Consider the following 18,832-nt stretch of genomic DNA (forward strand, 5'->3'; position numbering starts at 1 on the left):
TACTTGGAGAGACCCCCCAGGAAAGAGACTTGGGAGTTCTGATTGATAAATCGATGAAGCCGTCTGCACAATGTGCGGCAGTGGCAAAAAGGGCAAACAGAATGCTAGGAATGATTAAGAAGGGGATCACAAACAGATCGGAGAGGGTTATCATGCCACTGTACCGGGACATGGTATGCCCCCCACCTGGAGTACTGCGTCCAGCACTGGTCTCCGTACATGAAGAAGGACATGGTACTACTTGAAAGGGTCCAGCGATGAGCGACTAAAATGGTTAAGGGGCTGGAGGAGCTGCCGTACAGTGAGAGATTGGAGAAACTGGGCCTCTTCTCCCTTGAAAAGAGGAGACTGAGAGGGGACATGATTGAAACATTCAAAATACTGAAGGGAATAGACATAGCAGATAAAGACAGACTGTTCACCCTCTCCAAGGTAGAGAGAACGAGAGGGCACTCTCTAAAGTTGAAAGGGGATAGATTCCGTACAAAAGTAAGGAAGTTCTTCACCCAGAGAGTGGTGGAAAACTGGAACGCTCTTCCGGAGTCTGTTATAGGAGAAAACACCCTCCAGGATTTCAAGACAAAGTTGGACAAGTTCCTGCTAAACTGGAACGTATGCAGGTGAGGCTGGACTCATTTAGAGCACTGGTCTTTGACCTGAGGGCCGCCGTGTGAGTGGACTGCTGGGCAGGATGGACCACTGATCTGACCCAGCAGTGGCAATTCTTATGTACTTATGTTCTTATTTGGCCCTCTTTAAAATGTATGTGCGTATCTGGTTGCATGCTATTCTATACTGGTCACCTCCTTGGAACAAGTTGAATAGCACAGCAGGCTTTATCCTGACTATCTCAAAAAGACATTAAATACTTGAGTATTTGGAACGCCATTGGTAGATGACTATACCAAAGATGGCTTGGGGAAATCCATTGCTTATTCCTAGGATAAGCAGCATAAAATCTGTTTTATTACTTGGGATCTAGCTAGGTACTTAGGATCTGCATTGGCCACTTTTGGAAACAGGATACTGGTCTTGATGGACCTTCAGTCTGCCCAGTATAGCAATTCTTATGTTCTAATATGCTTATGATTCCAGGGGGACTTGTGGTTAGCACAGTGCAAATTTGTTTTGCAATTTTGCACATAGTGTAGGACCACTACCACCTGCTAAGTGCTTCTGCTCTGACTCCAAGCAGAATACTATATAGTAGCTGCAAAGTTAATGTGATGTCTGTACAATGCTGGGAATGCCCCCAGTAGTTGCCTTAAAAAACCTGAATCTACTTCATGGTAAAATACCACATTAAGGTGCAGTAGCTGCAAATTTTATCAGGGTTTATTAAAAAGGCCCCTTAATTTAGTACAATTGCAGGTATTTTCTGTCATTATGGAGTCTTTTCACTAAGCCAATTCAGCACGTGCTAAATGCCAACGCGTCCATTATAGTCTATGGATGCGTTAGTATTTAGCGTGCATTAATATTTAGCATGCACTAAATCGAGTACCAAGCCTTAGTAAAAGAGGGGGTATATTCTGTTCTATTGTATGTATGGCTTAATACAGGGGTGTCCAATGTCGGTCCTCAAGGGCTGCAATCCAGTTGGGTTTTCAGGATTTCCCCAATGAATATGCATGAGATCTATTAGCATACAATGAAAGCAGTGCATGCAAATAGAACTCATGCACATTCACTGAAGAAATCCTGAAAATCCAACTGGATTGCGGCCCTCGAGGAAGGACTTTGACACCCCTGATCTACAATCTACTGTTTTACAAAATGTATCATTTTTTCACCTCAGTATATAAGTGAAGAAATTTTTTTAAATAAAATTCTTTAAACCATTATCAGCAATATTTTTTAAAAATTAACAGTTACAGTCAGCAATGCACTATATCCCAATGTTCATATAACTTAAAGTTAGGTGAAAGAATGACAGCCATTTTTCTATTTACATGCTACTTTATTCCATTTCAAAATATAACATTTTGTTGTTGTTATTATTGTTAATGCTACTCTTTACTGTGCAACCTGCAACAAAATTATGACATTCCAAGGGGGCTGCAGAAGCGTTTGTCACATTCACTGCACCACATGTGGCTTTAGACGCCTTAGAAATATGATGGCAGATAAAGGCCAAATGGCCCATCCAGAGCATCCACTATCTCCTCTTTTCCCTAAGCAAGGAAACAGAAATAAGATGGCAGATAAAGGCCAAATGGACCATCACCCACTGTAGACCAGTCAAGAGAACTAACAATCTATGCCCAGCTGTATCAATAGAGAATAAGAATTAAAATTCTAAGAGTTTAAGTTCTGTATCTCATTATAAGTAAAGTTTGCATAATAAAGGTCTTCAAATCTGTTAGTTGCTTCTCTTATTTCTTGCCTGGAAAAGAAAATAATATTATTAGAGCTTCTGATTTTAGGTTTTAACTGGTAAAAACTGACAAATACCTCTCCACTCCACCACCCAGAGCAATAAACACTTGGAAAAAATGTTTCATCCCTCCTCTTTCCTGCTGTGGATCATCGACTCTTTAATGAGCCTTGTTCATTTGTACAGCGTCTCAGCTGCTTACATCATTTGGACTTTTTATGTGAATTTTGAAGTGAATATATGTGTATTATTATTGTGAATTGTGGTCTGTCCCACTCCCCACTTGTTCTTCTGTTGCAAAGACGAATGAAGCAGCAAAGCAACAAAAGATTGTGAAACAGGAGATCGGATGTACCAGTTTGTAGTTTAATAAGCATCCAAATAACTTAAAAACAATCTCAAAAACAATCCATAAAGGTGGTACACAGTCGCAAGTGACCCTCAGGATAGAAATCAAATAATCTATAAAATAAAAATGACCTTACACGGACCGTGTTACGGCAAAATAAAAATGCCTTCCTCAGGGGTCTTATAGGGTCATTGGCTGTCTTAAATATCAAAACATAAAAGTCACCAAAAAAATCCATGACACCAGTCTATATTGGAGTCTTGTGAGCTGTGATGCTTGTTTGTAGCCTCTTAACTTGGATATTTTGTGACTTTTATGTTTTTATATTTAAGACAGCCATTGATATGCCAAAGGTTTAAATAACTATATCCCAATCATTGTCCAATATAAAGGGGCCAATTCACCATGTTCACCCATCGTGTTTGCGATCGTGTACCAACCCGATTCACTAACCTCGTGGCTGATCAACCTCCGATCCGCGCATGCAAATGAGGGGAAACGGCATGCAAAGTAGGAAGGCAGTGATTCACTAATCTAAACTCAAGAAGGAACACTGATTGGGCTGGCCGATCCAAAAACAAGTGGATCAGTCGCTCATGTCCTTGCCGACTGTCCTGCTCTTTGCCGCCCTGAAATCCCAGGTCTGCAGCCCTGAAATCAAAGTAGTACTTCCCCCAAAGCAACTGCCCTGCTCTCTGCCTCCCCGACTCTCCCAGCTCGCACTGCAGGGAAGGACTTTCCTGCTCTCTGCTGCTGAGTTTTTAGGGTCTTTTTTGAGCCTGTGAGAGTAGGAGACTGCGAGGGGATCTGATTGAGACTTTCAAAATACTGAAAGGATTCGACAAAATAGAGCAGGGGAAGCAGTTATTTACAATGTCCGATGTGGCACGGACAAGAGGACATAGACTGAAGCTGAGAGGGGACAGGTCCAGGACGAATATCAGGAAGTTCTGTTTCACGCAGCGAGTGGTGGACACTTGGAATGTTCTCCCAGAGGAAGTAATTGCAGAATCCACCGTTCTAGGATTTAAGGGTAAACTAGATGCACATCTCCTTAAGAGTGGCATAGAGTGATACAGGTAAGGGTAAATTAGATGCACATCTCCCTTGAGAAGCAAACAGTGATATGGGGACTAAAACTATGCCAGGGTACACCTGGCGGGGCCTCCGCGTGTGCGGATCACCGGACTTGATGGACCCAGGGTCTGATCCAGAGATGGCAATTCTTATGTTCTTATGACTTCTCCATTGGGAGGAGATTGCTGGCATGTAATGAGTTGGAGCCCTGAACCTATCCTGAGACAGCAGTCTTCAGCAGTGTGAGCCCGTGGTTCCAGAACATGCTGCAGTGCAACCCCGCTTTAAACCTGTGCAAAAAGGCACGGAGAGCCAGCGCATGTGCAGACCATCTACAGGCAAAGAAGATGGTCTGCGCATGCGTCAGGATCACTCTTCAGTTATCCATGTGGTCAGTTTGGGGCGTGCCTCCGATTGGCATAATTTGCATGAAGACGCATTGTGAATCGGGCGCCCAGCCACGGATCGGATTGGATCGCCCATGGATCGGATCCGTGCAGTTAGTGAATCTAGGCCAAAGAGAACTGAGGGGTTGTTTTACTAAGGCGTGCTAACCGATTTAGCGCACACTAAACGATTTAGTGCATGCTAAAGATTATTGCGTGCTAAATGCTAAGACACCCATTATATTCTATGGGCGCCTTAACATTTAGTGCCTGCTAAATCAATTAGCACGTGCTAAATCGGTTAGCGTACCTTAGTAAAAGGACCCCTGAGTTTGGCACGCTAAGACCCAATTGGATAAAATAAAGAACTCTGAAAAGCTTTGCGCAATCCCCATTGCTGATCAGAGGTCTTTATTTTATCCAGTCTGGTGTCAGGTCACCCAACTCAGTTCTCTTCGTATTGGACAGCGATTGTGATACAGCGATTGAACCCCTTGAACTGTCAATCACAGCTGATCCCTGAAGTAGGCATCAGGTTTTGTATTAAAGATTGCTCTTCACACTGATTCCTGAGGCACACCTGTGCCATGGGTGTGATCATATGTGATGATTTTAGGGTGGTCAAACATGTAGAACAGGTGACAGTGAAAGCTAGAAGAATTATTAGCTGCACAGGGAGAGAAATGGCCAAAAAAGAAATGGGAGCTTATAGTGTATTTGGCGAGACCTCATACTGTCTACTGGATATAAACAGGATGGAGTCGGTCCAGAGGAAGGCTACTAAAATGGTTGGTGATCTTTGTCATAAAGTATATGGGGACAAACTTAAAGATTATGCTTTCTGATTCCTATGTGGATTTTAGGAGACATTTAGAGACATATTTGTTCATGAAACACTTATCCCCTCTTTTACGAAACTGCGATAGCAGTTTCTAGCACAGGGAGCCACGCTGCTCCCGACGCTAATAGGATCTCATCAGGAGCAGCACGGGCCATTCAGTTATCGCAGTTTCATAAAAGGAGGCCTTAGCCAGCTAACTGGCAAGGATATTGCAATGAATCAGCTAGATCAGGGGTATCCAACCTGTGGCTCAGTGAAGTATTTTCTGCGGCCCTGGTCGAGGGCGATGCAGTGTTTTACTCTGCTGCCCCTGGGTGTTTACCATCTTGCCGGCTCCCTCCTCTGTCTTGCTGCAGCGTTTGCGCGTTTGTGCAGCCCCAGAAACATTTTTTTCAGCCAATGCGGCCCAGGGAAGCCAAAAGGTTGGACACCCCTAAGCTAGATCATTATAGTATTATTTCTAATTATTTGGTTATCTAACTTTTTCTCTTAATTGTAATTTTTTAATTTTTTGTAACCCGCATAGAACTTTACAACCCTGTGGTATATAAATTGATTATTATTATTATTGGAGGAAAAGCAGGAGAGGGGAGATATGATAGAGATGTTTAAATACCTATAAGGCATAAATGACAGGAAGTGAGTCTCTTTCAATTGAAAGGAAACTCTAGAGCAGTGGTCTTTGCAGGGCCACATTTTGGATTTGTAGGTACTTGGAGGCCCACAGAAAAAATAGTTAATGTCTTATTAAAGAAATGACAATTTTGCATGAGGTAAAACTCTATAGTATATAAATCTTTTGGTTAAGTCAATAATAATATTGTAATTTATAGCTAAAGAGACATATGATCACAAAACTGTTTTATTTTACTTTTGTGATTATGATAAATATACTGAGGGCCTCCTCAAAATAGTACCTGACGTGCCACATGTGGCCCCCGGGCAGCGAGTTTGAGACCACTGCTCAAGAATGAGGAAACATAGGATGAAGGCAAATACTTCATGGAATGGGTGATGAATTTGTGGAAAGGTCTCCTGATGACTGTATTTGAATTCAAGCAAGCTTGCACAAGCATATAGGATCTCTAAGGGAGCTAATAATCACTTACTTATCAAACATTCAAAATTGAAATGTTCATAGATAACACTGGCCAACACTCATTTTGGTGCCTCAAATGTTAGACCAGTTTCTAGGTATATTTGAGTTGCTGATTCCAAAAATAGCACCAGTTTTCTCCTATCAGCTCTAGTTTTTGAGATACATAACATGTGCTATACACCACTTTTCACTCTGCTCACCCATTAAAAACAAGATATTTTAATGTGTTTAAATTAATATATTTTAAGAATGAAGGAAACATATTAAAAATTAAAAGAAAAGTGTACAACATGAAAATCTACTTATTTCATACCAAAAGCACAAGTTTATGATACAAACTTTTCAGTCATTTGACACACAAGAAGCTCCTTTTGTAAAATTTCCGAGAGTGGGATCTGCCAAGAAAATCCCGCATAAGATTCCAACAATAGTCTGCCATCATGTGTGCATCTTCCGTTGTATCTGGCTTCCATTGTTTTTATGTCTTGATGATGGCCGTATGTTTCTATCTCGTGCTACCAAAGGTTCATTGATTACATTTTGTCCTCCAACCATCATATATTCCCTCGGAGGCCAATCTTGTTTTGCCCAGTGTTCATGTTTGTCTCTATTATCCCAAAGGCATATCTACTAGCCCATAACCATATCTAAGGGCTCCTTTTACGAAGCCGTGTTAGCGGTTTTAGCGCACGTAGCTTTTTAGCGCGCCCTAAACCCATGCTACGCAGCTAGAACTAACACCAGCTCAATGCTGGCGTTAGCGTCTAGCACGGCCGGAAGTTTAGCGCACTCTATTATGCGCGTTAAACCGCTAACGCGGCTTCATAAAAGGAGCCCTAGAGCTGATGCGATCTATCCAATTCAATTTTCAGAATCAGTGCCACAAATAACCCCAGGAACAGATCAAAAACACAAGGCACCAAGATATTTTTTTTGCTGTTGGCCTGTGTAATTTGCAAAGACTGGGGTACAAGTGTTATCAAAATGAATAAAACTCCTGAGCTTTATTGTACAATAATGTGCATGTCAATATGAAGATGACAGTCTATAAACAAATTGGAAATGAACATATGTTACCTTTGCTCTGTTTAGCTGAAGTATTCTCCATGTCTTCTCTGATCAGAAGTAGCTGACGGCTGTATGGTGTGCGCTCATTTCTCTGACATGTTCCTTTGCTTTTTCTTCCATTTCCATCATATTGTCTCAGTTCTGATTTGTTTTCCCACGTTGTTGAGTGACGTAACTATAAATGCAAGAAGGAAAATAATTAATTTTACATTAGAGAGAAAAGAATCATGTCCAGTCTGAACTTCCAGTTTTGCAGGGGGTGTGAGCTATAAGCCCTTGAACATATGCAAATGACCAAGGCCCCTCACCTGCCATCCTGATGCTTTTGGTGTTATGCCAGTTCGAATGTCACCACATCAGGGACACAACTGAGCAAGTCACTTATCCTTCCATTGCCCCAAGCGCAAAAAAAAAGAGCTTAGATTGTGAACCCACTAGGGACAGAATAAGTACCTGTATATAGTATGTACAGTGCTGTGTACATCTAGTAGCTCTATAGAAAAGATAAATAGTAGTAGTAGGAAGAGAGGTAAGGTAATTATTGTGTCGTGGAACATGTAGACGGAATGAGAAAGATGCTGCAGAATGTAGGGGGTGGGGAAGCAGAGAAATGCTAGAGACCACAAGGAGGGGACATTTGAAAGGAAGGGAAAGAGAGAATTGCTGGACATCAGGGGGGAGGATTGAGAGGTAGGGAAGAAAAGAGATGCTGGACTGCATGGTGATGGGGGATATATGATGGTAGGTAAGGAAAGGGGAGATGCTGGACTTGGGAGTAGAGCTTACACCCCCAAACAAAAAGGTGTTCCACTGCTTCTGTTCTCAAATGCAACGCCATCATTTCTGTGAAAAAAAACGCATCATGTTTCCCCTGAATTTGAATCTAGAACTTTTTTTTCACTGAGAAATTTTAGCTTCTTGCACATTTATTTCATTGACTCAGTGCTATTGTGAAATGGATGTTTACATGCCCTTGAATTCTTTGCAAAAAAAATTATGCATAATCATGGTTGGAATAAAAAAGACATAATGAAAAAGTTAGCACTGGATGAGCTCCTCAACAATCAAAGGTTGCAATAAATGTAGGAATTGTAGCTACATGTACAGTATAATCTCGTTATTACATTACATTACATTAGGGATTTCTATTCCGCCATTACCTTGCAGTTCAAGGCGGATTACAAAAGAATTATCCAAGATGTATTACAACAAGAACTTACAAAAAAAAAAAAAAAATGGTCATTTTCAAAAAGAGTGAGAAATGGGTAAGGTTATTTGTTTGGGGTAGTTGGCTTTAGTGAGAGGTGGAGTTTGAGACTTGCGGTATTATTTCTTTTTTCAGAGTTTTCTTGAAGAGTTTGGTCTTTATTTCTTTTCTAAAAGTCTTGTAGTCGAGGGATGCCATCAGTAGATTGGCGATTTGGTTGTCTAGTTTGGCTGCTTGAGTGGCCAGGAGGCTATCGTATAGTTTTTTCCGTTTGACCTCCTTAATTGGGGGGGTATGAGAATGGGGTGTGAGTTTTCCTATGTCTGGTTGCGGTGTTGTGAATGAGACAGTTATTCAGGTAGTTTGGACTGTCTCCGTATAAAGTCTTAAATAGTAGGCAGTAGAATTTAAATTGTATTCTTGCTGGGATCGGAAGCCAGTGCGATTGGAGATATGCTTCTGTAATGTGATCATGTTTCTTTAATGAGTAGATGAGTCTTAGTGCTGTGTTTTGGATAGTTTGTAGTTGCTTTGTTAAGGTTGTAGGGCATGGAAGGTAGAGGATATTACAGTAGTCAAGTAGGCCTAGTATTAAGGACTGAACTATGAGCTGGAATTGAGTTTTCTCGAAGAATTTTTGAACTTGTCTTAAGTTTCTCATGACTAAGAATGACTATTGTATTGTTTTATTGATTTGCGATTGCATGGTGCAGCATCTGTCGATAGTTATTCCTAGCAGTTTTAGGGTGGTTTGTATGGGGTAGTTCATTGCGTTGATTGCAATGTTGGTTATGGTTGGTATTTTGTTGTTTTCTAGGAGGATGAATTTCGTTTTATCTGGGTTCAATTTCAGTTTGTGATCTTTCATCCAGGTTGCTATTGATTTTAGTATTTGGTATATTGTGTTCGTCATGAAGAGTTCAGGTTGATCGAAGGGTATGAGAATGGTAATGTCATCGGCATAGCTGTAGGAGGTTATGCCTTGCTTGTCCAGGTGAGAGCTGAGGGAGGCTGTATAGAGATTGAAGAGAGTCGGGGTTAGAGGGGATCCTTGGGGAACTCCGCAGGGGTTTGACCAAGGTTCAGATTTTTGTTTGTCTGATTTTACTCTATAGGTTCTTGATTTAAGGAATCCTTCAAACCATGTGTATACTTTATCTGTGATACCTATAGTATCCAGGATTTGTAGTAGAATGTTATGGTCCACCAAGTCGAATGCAGCAGTAAGGTCTAGTTGTATGAGCATCATTTTTTTTTTCTGTGCTGAGATGTTGTCTGGCTGTGTCCAAGAGAGATCCTAGTAGTGTTTCCATGCTGAAGTTGTTTCTGAAGCCGGATTGTGTGGGATGGAGTATGTTATGGTTTTATAGGTAATTGGAGAGGAATTTGGCAACTAGTCCTTCTATTATTTTGACACAGAGTGGAATAGGGCAATGGGTCTGTAGTTGGCTGTTTGGTCTATCGGTCCTTTGGAGTCTTTGAGGATCGGGGTGATGATGATTTCGCTGAGGTTGGTAGGGGAGTGGCCGTTTATTAGCGAGATTTGTATCCACTGCACTATACTGATTCAATATTTTGAATAGCAGTATTTTTTGTGAAAAAACGGGGGTTCAGGTTCTCTTAGCCTCTTCTAAGAAGCCTGAATTTGGTGCTTTGCAATAACCCACTCTATCTAGATACAGGTCACTGTCTCACAGAACCAAGTTAGCTGACAACCACAGCAGGATGCTTCAGTCTTCAGCCTCAAAAATGGTCCTTCAGTGTAAATATTCTGATGCTCATCTTTTGAGGTTGGGGAATGCCTCAAATCAATTCTGATCTCTTTGCCAACAAAGAGAATGCAAAGCTTCTTAGGTTTCCATTTTTCCTTCTTTTCTATATCCCTGTATCTTTCTCAGGGATGCATAGAAAACATGATATGGTTATTCTCAAAACAATTGTTTTATTTATTTATTTATTTATATATTTTAAACATTTCTATACCATTTAAAACCTAAACGGTTTACATGTTATCACATACATAAGTTTATAAAACAAAATAAAAACACATAAACATAAGTAAACAATTTCTCAAAGTTAGTAGTAGCAGGAAAATCGATACCAAAAAAGGCCTAAATGAGCAATTACAAACAAAATCTCAAAATATCAGCAGCATTTTACCAGCCAGTTGGCAGCCAGAGGTAAAAAAAAAAGTGGCTTCCCCATCCCGCAGCAGCAGGAAATGACCTCATAAATCATCATCTGCTGCCGCAGGATTAGTAGCAGCAGCAAGAGATGATGTTTCATGAAGGCATCTCCTGCCGCCACAGGATGGAAAGGCCACTCAGCAGGAGACTGCTATTGCCCAATGGGAGAGTAGGAGAAGACATGCAAAAGCAGAAAACTCGACAGGTCTGCTCTCCCTATTACATGGGTCAGAGCCTGGGAGGCAGAGGACAATAACTGTTTTATCTTACCAAGCAAATGTAGAGAGAGGTTATTGTGGTGTTACAATTGGCACCAAAGAAATATGCATTTATTAATTGGTATGCTCCAAATCAAGATGAACCCCAATTTTTTCAGAACTTTGCACATCAATTAACACTTCTTGGAGCAGCCTATATATAGTGATGGGAGGCGAACAGAGCATATAACCCCAGTGCTAAAACAGCTGCACTATCTCCCTGTGTCGCATAGGGTTTGTTATAAAATGCTATCAGTGATACAATCTGAGTTGTATGGATCTGTTCCCTTGAACCTTCAATCTCTATGGGAGGTGTATCTGCTGAGGAGGAACCTAAGGTCTGAAGGTACTATGAGATTAATTTCCATGACAGAGAAAACTGTCCAGAATGCAAAATCCAAAGTGGCAATGTCGTCTGTGGCAGGGGTAAAATTTTGGAATTCCCTCCCTGGTATCCCGAGGACCTGTTCTGACTGTTTACAATTTAGAAAGATGTTGAAGACACAATTGTTTGTGGGGGCTTTTTTTTTTTAACTATTTGGGAGCCATATTGAATGAGAATTTTAAGACGTGATTGTTGCACTTTATTTAATGGGATGGCTATTGTGTAACTTTATCGAGTTTTTGTCATTATTTAAGGAGCATAATATTACTATGTAATTGCAATGTAACATGAATGCATTTTGGGAATGTATTTTCTATGATTTATTATGAATGTTTTTCAATTGTTAACCATGTGATTTTAGGCGGTCTAGAAATCTTAGAAATAAATAAATAAATGTGAACCTTCTTATGGTTTTAGTGCTGGATTAGAATCATCGATTAGGATGAAATCTACCAAATCGCATACTATACTATTCTATACAGGTCTTATATCCTGCAATTTTTCAACAAAGATTCAATGTGGCTAACAAAAGACTTTGTACAGCTTTAACAGTGGGAATTATGAAAAAGGCTAAAGAGATCAGTAGAGACAGATAAACTAAAACTAAACTAAACTAAACCTTAAGTTTGTATACCGCATCATCTCCATAAAGATAGAGCTCGGCACGGTTTACAGGTAATTCAATAAATGAGGGAAGGACATAATAAGAAATTAGAGGTTATGAAGAGGATAGCTAGCTTTACATTTTAAATAGATAGCTTTACGTTTTGGAGAAAAGCCAGGTTTTCAGATGCTTTCGGAATAATTGGAATGAGCCTAGGTTCCGCAGATCCATTGCAGAAACTGGTACTGGACTGGGGTTTGGTGGATGCTTGGCATCTTAAGCATCTGGATATATTAGATTATACATTTTTCACATTGTCCCATCAGTCATATTCATACTTGGACTATTGATTTATTTCTGAGTCTTTAGTTGCCACACTGCATTCAACCACAATCAAGCCACAACATAGTTCGGACCATGCTTGCATGATAAAGGGGATGGAACTCCTCTCGTATGAGAAAAGACTAAAGAGGTTAGGGCTGTTCAGCTTGGAAAAGAGACAGTTAAGGGGGGTAGAATGGGTAGGAGTGATTTTTCATCCTTTCTAAGAGGGATTTTTTATTTTTATTTTTTTTAATCAAAGAATAGTTAAGCTCTGGAACTCATTGCCAGAGGAGGTGGTTACAGTGATTAGCATAGCTAGGTTTAAGAAAAGTATATACAAGTCCCTGAAGGAAAGGTCCATAGTCTGCTAATTAGACAGACTGAACATGTCACAGAATTGGACAGGACTGAACATGTCACAGAATATTATGTGAAGTTATACTGGTTGAAGTTGTAAGACCGTATATACTTTAGACTTCTTGTGATGGTCTACTTGTGTTTGAACGGTTTGGCTCCTGCAAGTTTGGTGGGTATTATTCAAGCTTATGCCCCTTTATTCAAGTTGCGCTCTGTCCATCATGGTGACTTGTTTGTGCCATCGGTAAGGGAATTGAGATTGAATATCTCACATGCAGCTATGTTTTCCTGTAGGGGCCCTCAGAGATGGAACTGGCTACCTTTGCACACAAGAATGCAAAGCAATCTCAAGGCATTTAAGAAATTATTGAAGAGGCATTTATTTTGCAAGATGAAATATAGACATTAAGGGGCTCATAATCGAAACAGAAATACGTCTAAAAACTGGCCTGAATCAGCACTTAAGACGATCAGTGAGACAAGTCGTCCAAGTGCCGATAATCGAAACGGGTTTTAGACGTATCTAAAAATGTGCTGCAGTACATCCAGAGCTAAAAGGGGTGTCTTAGAAGGAGTGGTTAGGGCGGGATTTGGGTGGGCCATGGGCCATCCTAGACTTAGTCGTACTGCATGTATAACCAAAAGTTTTACAACACTGCCTAGATGTAATTTGGAAGTTGTGACTTAGGTCATCTAAAACCAGGTCTAAGTCACAAGAAGGTATCCAAAGTGATCAGATAACCACTGCAGTGACAAACTACAAACTCCTACACAGTGATCACTGACCCCCCCCTCCTCTCCACCATAAAAATCGTAATAACAACTTTACATATCTGCCTCCAGAACATCAGCACCTGGCAGCTTGGCATAGGAAAGCCTAGTAGAGTTGCACAGAGGTGGCTTAAGTGGTCTGGGGGGTGGGCTAGTGAACCATGGAGAGGAGGACCACTCTAACCACTGCACGCCCCCAAACCATTATGTACTGCCATATAAGTGGCACCTGCAGCCATAAGGGCTATTGGGGTGGTAGACAGGTGGGTCTAGTCAGTTCTGGGGGGTGTTTTGGGGGTCTCACCATGACCTATAAGGTTGTTATGGTGAGATGTGTATGTGGCACCCTTTTTATGAAGTTCACAGCAGTAACCCTGTAAGGTACCCCACTATTCTGGTGCAATGTTTGGATGTCCAGTCCATCACTTTGCTGATCCCGCCCATGTCCAAAAGGTCTTTTTCTAGGCATTTTTGACTTGGACAAAATTTTGGACGAAAATGGAGTATAAAGATGGACGACTTAGCGGTCTGAACGATCAGATGGCTGGACGTACAGTTAGATGATTTTCGGAAAAAAAAAAAATGTTTTAAGTGTTTTTTGAAAATGGACCTTTTCCCATGTCCGACTTTGGGCGACTAGTGACTTAGGCCCACAAAGGACTTAGCTGTAACTTATGATTATGCCCCTCTAAGAAAATAGTATTGATGAAAACGCTGATTGCTTTTCTTGTTTGTTTTAGTTGTATTTTATGTTTTTTATTATGTATGTTTATACTGTGAGACACCTTGGGAAAGGCGGGTTATAAATAAAATAAAAAAACAAAAACATGGGGGAAGCCACTTCTTGCCCTGGGATCAGTAGCATAGAATGTTGCTATTATTTGCATTTCTCCCAGGTACCTGTATTGGCCACTGTTGGAAATGGGATATTGGGCTAGATGGCTCATTGATCTGACCTAGTATGGCTGTTCTTATGAATATTTTCAAAATAATATGAAAAAGGCTATTTCTTACTTGGTTATTTGGGATGCACATAAAGGCCTCCTTTCACGAAACTGCGATAGCAGTTTCTAATGTGGGGAGCCTTGCTGAATGGCTCGCGCTGCTCTCGACGCTCATAGAGTTCTCTGAGCGTCGGGAGCAGCGCGGGCCATTCAGCGCGGCTCTCTGTGCTAGAAACTGCTATCGTAAGTTTGCATATGTGGTGAAATTATTGCTTTTTCTGCCTTTAAAGACAGCAAAAGGCTGACCTTTCTCACCTTGTAATTGACATAAAACAGATGTAATCCATCTGTAAAGCCTTTGGTAAAAAAATTAATAAAAAAGAATATGGCACAAGTTCAAGTTCAAGTTCACTTTATTTTTGATGAATCGCCTATTTAAAACATTCTAAGCGATGTACAATTAAAAAACAGATTATAAGAGAACATACACTCATATTAGTAATACATTAATAACAGCAAATTAAATATTTGTTAAATAATTACATAAAACAGAAAAGATCTCTATACATAATGTTAAAAACAAACCTGAAAAGAGGGAAAGGGGGGAAAAAGTTACAAATTTTTCTCTTAATGGAGGAAAAAACATATATTAGGGAAAAAAAACAAAGGGAGGGGAAAAAGAAAAAAAATTTTTTTTTTAAAAGAGATTAATTAATCGATAAAAGCATCATTGAATAAGAAAGTTTTTAAAAGTTTTTTAAAAGAGACAAGATCTCTATCCTTTCTAATAAAAAGAGGCAGAGTGTTCCAGAGTTGGGGAGCTAAAACAGAGAACATATCGTTTCTCCTTGTTCCCACAATTTTTAAGGAAGGGACCAATAATAATTCCTGTTGTGACGATCGAAGGGATCGATTTGAATGATATGGAATAATCATTCTGGATATAAATTGAGGGGTATTATATAGTAGGACCTTAAAGACTAGAAATGCTATTTTAAATGTTATTCTATGATTAATAGGTAGCCAGTGTGACTTAATAAGAAGGGGTGTTACGTCGTCGTATTTTTTTGCTTTATGTATAAGTTTTATGGCAGTATTTTGGATTATTTGGAGTCTTTTCTTTTCTTTTTGGGAAATATTTGGCACATTTACAAAATTTGAAGTTTCAGTCTAATAAAGATCCTAAGTGTGAGAGCTGGAATTCAATTACATATTCATCGATCTATTTATTATGCTGGTATGAATAAAGCAGAAAGAACCTGGCTAATTTATCTTAACAGCTCACTTCAGGCTACTGTCATGAATGCTATTAATCAGCTTGTAACTATTAGCAAAGCCTGTGGAGATAGCAAAACATTTATAAAGCATTATGCCCAATTTTATCAATACGGGAAGTCATTTACAGTTGAGCAAATACATGACTTTCTTGCTATCTTGAAGAAGCCAATTCCCTTTTGTTTGGATGTCACTTGATTAGACATTTTGACACGTTTGTCCTTGAAATGAATCCGAGAGTGATGGTTTGACAGCTGATTTTGATCAGACGTTTTCTCTATTATTTCTTATGAGCAGATCATTAATAAGGAGGAGAGTGTGGTGTAGTGGTTAGAGCTCCAGCCTCAGCACCCTGTGGTTGTGGGTTCAAACCCCATGCCGCTCCTTCTGACTCTAGATAAGCCACTTAAAAATGAATGAATGAAAGCTGAAAAACGGAATGAATAAATAACAAGCAACAGTGATGTAGTAAGGGGGAGTGGCCCACTCTGGGTGCCATCTTGGTGGGGGCGCCATCACTCGTTCTCCTCTCCACACACACACACACAACCCGCTACTAACATGAATGTGTTTAGCGCATGGTTAGCGCACACTAATATGCTTAGCACACCTTAGTAAAAGGTGCCCAAAGTGTTAGCTGACCATTTATCACCTGTTATTGGGTCGTTAATTGATCTAGATCACAATGGTTTCATAAAGGGCAGATTGGAAATGGATAATACCAAAGTATTTACTCATGTCCTCCAAGTTACTCAAAAAATGTAAGTCTCCCTCCAAATTAGGAATCAAGGAAACTCTTTTATCTTGGCATCCCAAGTCCTCTAAATTTTCTTCACACTTCTACCTCTAACCCTCTGTTGTAGTTCCTTCCTATTTCTTCTACTGTAAACCGCGCCGAGCTCTACGAACGTGGAGATGATGCAGTATACAAACCTAAGGATTAGATTAGATTAGATTATCTGATCCAGCCTGAGTCTTATCTTTGGACGCCAAAAAAGCGTTCACGGATCCTGAATAGACATTTCTATTTCAGGTGTTAAAATGATTTTCATTTGCTGACGAGTTTCTAGATAAAAATGCAAAACAAGACAAGAAATGCGAAGCTCACAGGCATGCAACAGCAAACAGGGAGAGAGTGAGCACCAAGGAAATGGATACAAGTGGTGTAAAATATGAAAGGTTTATTTAAATATTGCCAAATGCACATGTTGGAGAGATTTGACATGGTGGTGTTTCAACAACTGCGCCTGCATCAGGAGTCTTACAGCTTTACAAGTGAACTAAAGTTGTGTTCAAAGTTACCAAAAAAAAGAGGTAACTGCGTTTAAAGCAGCAAACTAGGGGCTCATCTGCAAACACAGTGGCTCTGATTTTATAAAAAGCACCTAGATCGGCAGTGTTTAACGGTGTTTAGCCAATTTCCACATGGAAGTTTAAGGTTTTTTTAATTGGCTCAAATTGTGTGATAATTGAAAATGCCTTTAAAAGCCAATTAAAAAATGATTATAAAACAAAGTTCCACACAGAAATTGGCACAGTGCCTACCGACACCGAAAGTGAGGGGCCTAACTGAAAAGTAGCTGTGGTTAGGTATGATATGACTTAGGCATTGGTAGATGTTTGTGTTAAGCTCTGGTAAATTAGGCCAGGAAAGCCCTAGTCTGATATACTAACACCTAACATTATGATTGGTGCCTAACATTATAATGCCTACCAGTGCCTAAGTTGAGTTAGACACCACTAGGTTCGCTTCTATAAATGACGCCTACCTATTGATTGACAACCGTGCTGAATGGTGCCTAGCCATTAGTTGCCACTAGGCACCTTTTATAGAATCAGGTACAGTGTGTGTATGGAAAAGGCAGTATCTCTGAAAACAGGGCATCATTCCAATCCCACAGCAAGATTATCGATTTCCTCTGATTTATCCCACTCTTTTTCTTTTTGTGTTCTACCAATCCAGGGTAAGCAGTGGTTTTCCCCATGTCTTTCTCAATAACAGACTATGGACTATTCTCTGAGTGAAAAATATTTCCTCCTATTGGTTTTAAAAGTATTTCCCTGTAACTTTATCGAGTGCCCTCTAGACTTTGTCATTTTTGACGGAGTGAAAAATCGATCCACTTGTACCCGCTCTATTCCACTCAGGATTTTATAGACTTCAATCATATCTCCCCTCAGCCGTCTTTTTTCCAAGCTGAAGAGCCCTAACCTGTTTAGTCTTTCCTCATACGAGAGGAGTTCCATCCCCTTTAATTGCTTATGTCATTAGCACTGTCGACAACATAAAAGCTTTTCAATATTGATCCCTGGTCAATGAAACTGTCATAAACGCAAAATAGTTTAACCCATAATAAAACATCTGTAACGCATTCTTTCACTAGCACAATCTATTACTCGGATATCTCAAATACTGCGTATTTTCCATTTAAAGTACTCTACAGATGTTCCTTCTTATACTGTTGAGTTAAATTGGTAGCAATTCAGCCCATCATTAGGTTATTGTAAAGCAATTTAGAAGACCTTTGTGTGTTAACATGTAATTCTTTGCCTGTACAGAAAACAGTGACCTCTTCCTCTTCTGACATTTTTGAAAGCCAAAGCTTAGTTGGATCTTCACCATTATGTGGCCTTTGTGACTAGGAGGCTAAAAGGTTGTAAGAGAGATCTTGTCTGGAAAAGAGCTTCTGTGGATGTTTCCTTTGAAGATAATCATCACTGCTTTCTCTCGGATAGTTTTCTATGTTAAGGTTCACAACATGAACTTAATTGAATGTATTTATTCATTTTAAAAGTTATATACCATATGTGGAGTTCGGTGGGTAGGGGGGGACTACATTTTGTGGGTGGGAGGATGGGATTTGGTTATTTTGTTTGATATGTGCTGAGCGGCATAAGCAAACAGCTTGCTCAGCATACTCCTTTCTTGCTGGGGTTTTTGGGTATGGATTGGGTCTCATGGTGTAGGTTTGGGATGGGGTGGGGGTTTGGGCTTTGGAGTGGGTGGGGATTGGGGGGATTCTTTGGTTGGGGTGAAAATGTGTTTGATGGTACGTTTGGTGTTCGCGACCTTGTTGTATTGTCGTGTTGTATTGTGTATTTACTGATGGTGTGCCAATAAAACATGATTTATACTAAAAGTTATATACCATCTACACATAGACTGTTTCCCCCCCAAAAAAAAAAAATAAAAAAAAAAAAATCTAAATCTGCAGTGCAGTCTCATAAAAATGCTGTTACAAATGATTGGGTCTTTAATCATTTTCTAAATCCCATTCTGTCAGCACACGTCCTCAACTGGCTCAACAAGGAATTCCAAAGTTTG

General features: G+C 40.0%; 1 protein-coding gene across 4 annotated transcripts in view; it reads right to left on the reverse strand.

Moving 5' to 3' along the window:
- Positions 1–622: 622 nt before the first annotated feature.
- MLIP (muscular LMNA interacting protein) overlaps positions 623–18,832 on the reverse strand; it is a 163,924-nt gene continuing 145,714 nt past the window's right edge. For all 4 annotated transcript variants that reach the window (XM_033939978.1, XM_033939975.1, XM_033939974.1 and 1 more), the window contains 2 exons: positions 7,207–7,372; positions 623–2,386 (listed from right to left, as the gene is read on the reverse strand). In XM_033939978.1, the coding sequence (XP_033795869.1) occupies positions 2,376–2,386; positions 7,207–7,372 (177 nt within the window). In that variant the 3' untranslated portion in view covers positions 623–2,375. The remainder of the gene's footprint in view (positions 2,387–7,206; positions 7,373–18,832) is intronic.

Source organism: Geotrypetes seraphini, chromosome 3, assembly GCF_902459505.1.
Source record: "Geotrypetes seraphini chromosome 3, aGeoSer1.1, whole genome shotgun sequence".
Lineage (NCBI taxonomy): Eukaryota > Metazoa > Chordata > Amphibia > Gymnophiona > Dermophiidae > Geotrypetes > Geotrypetes seraphini.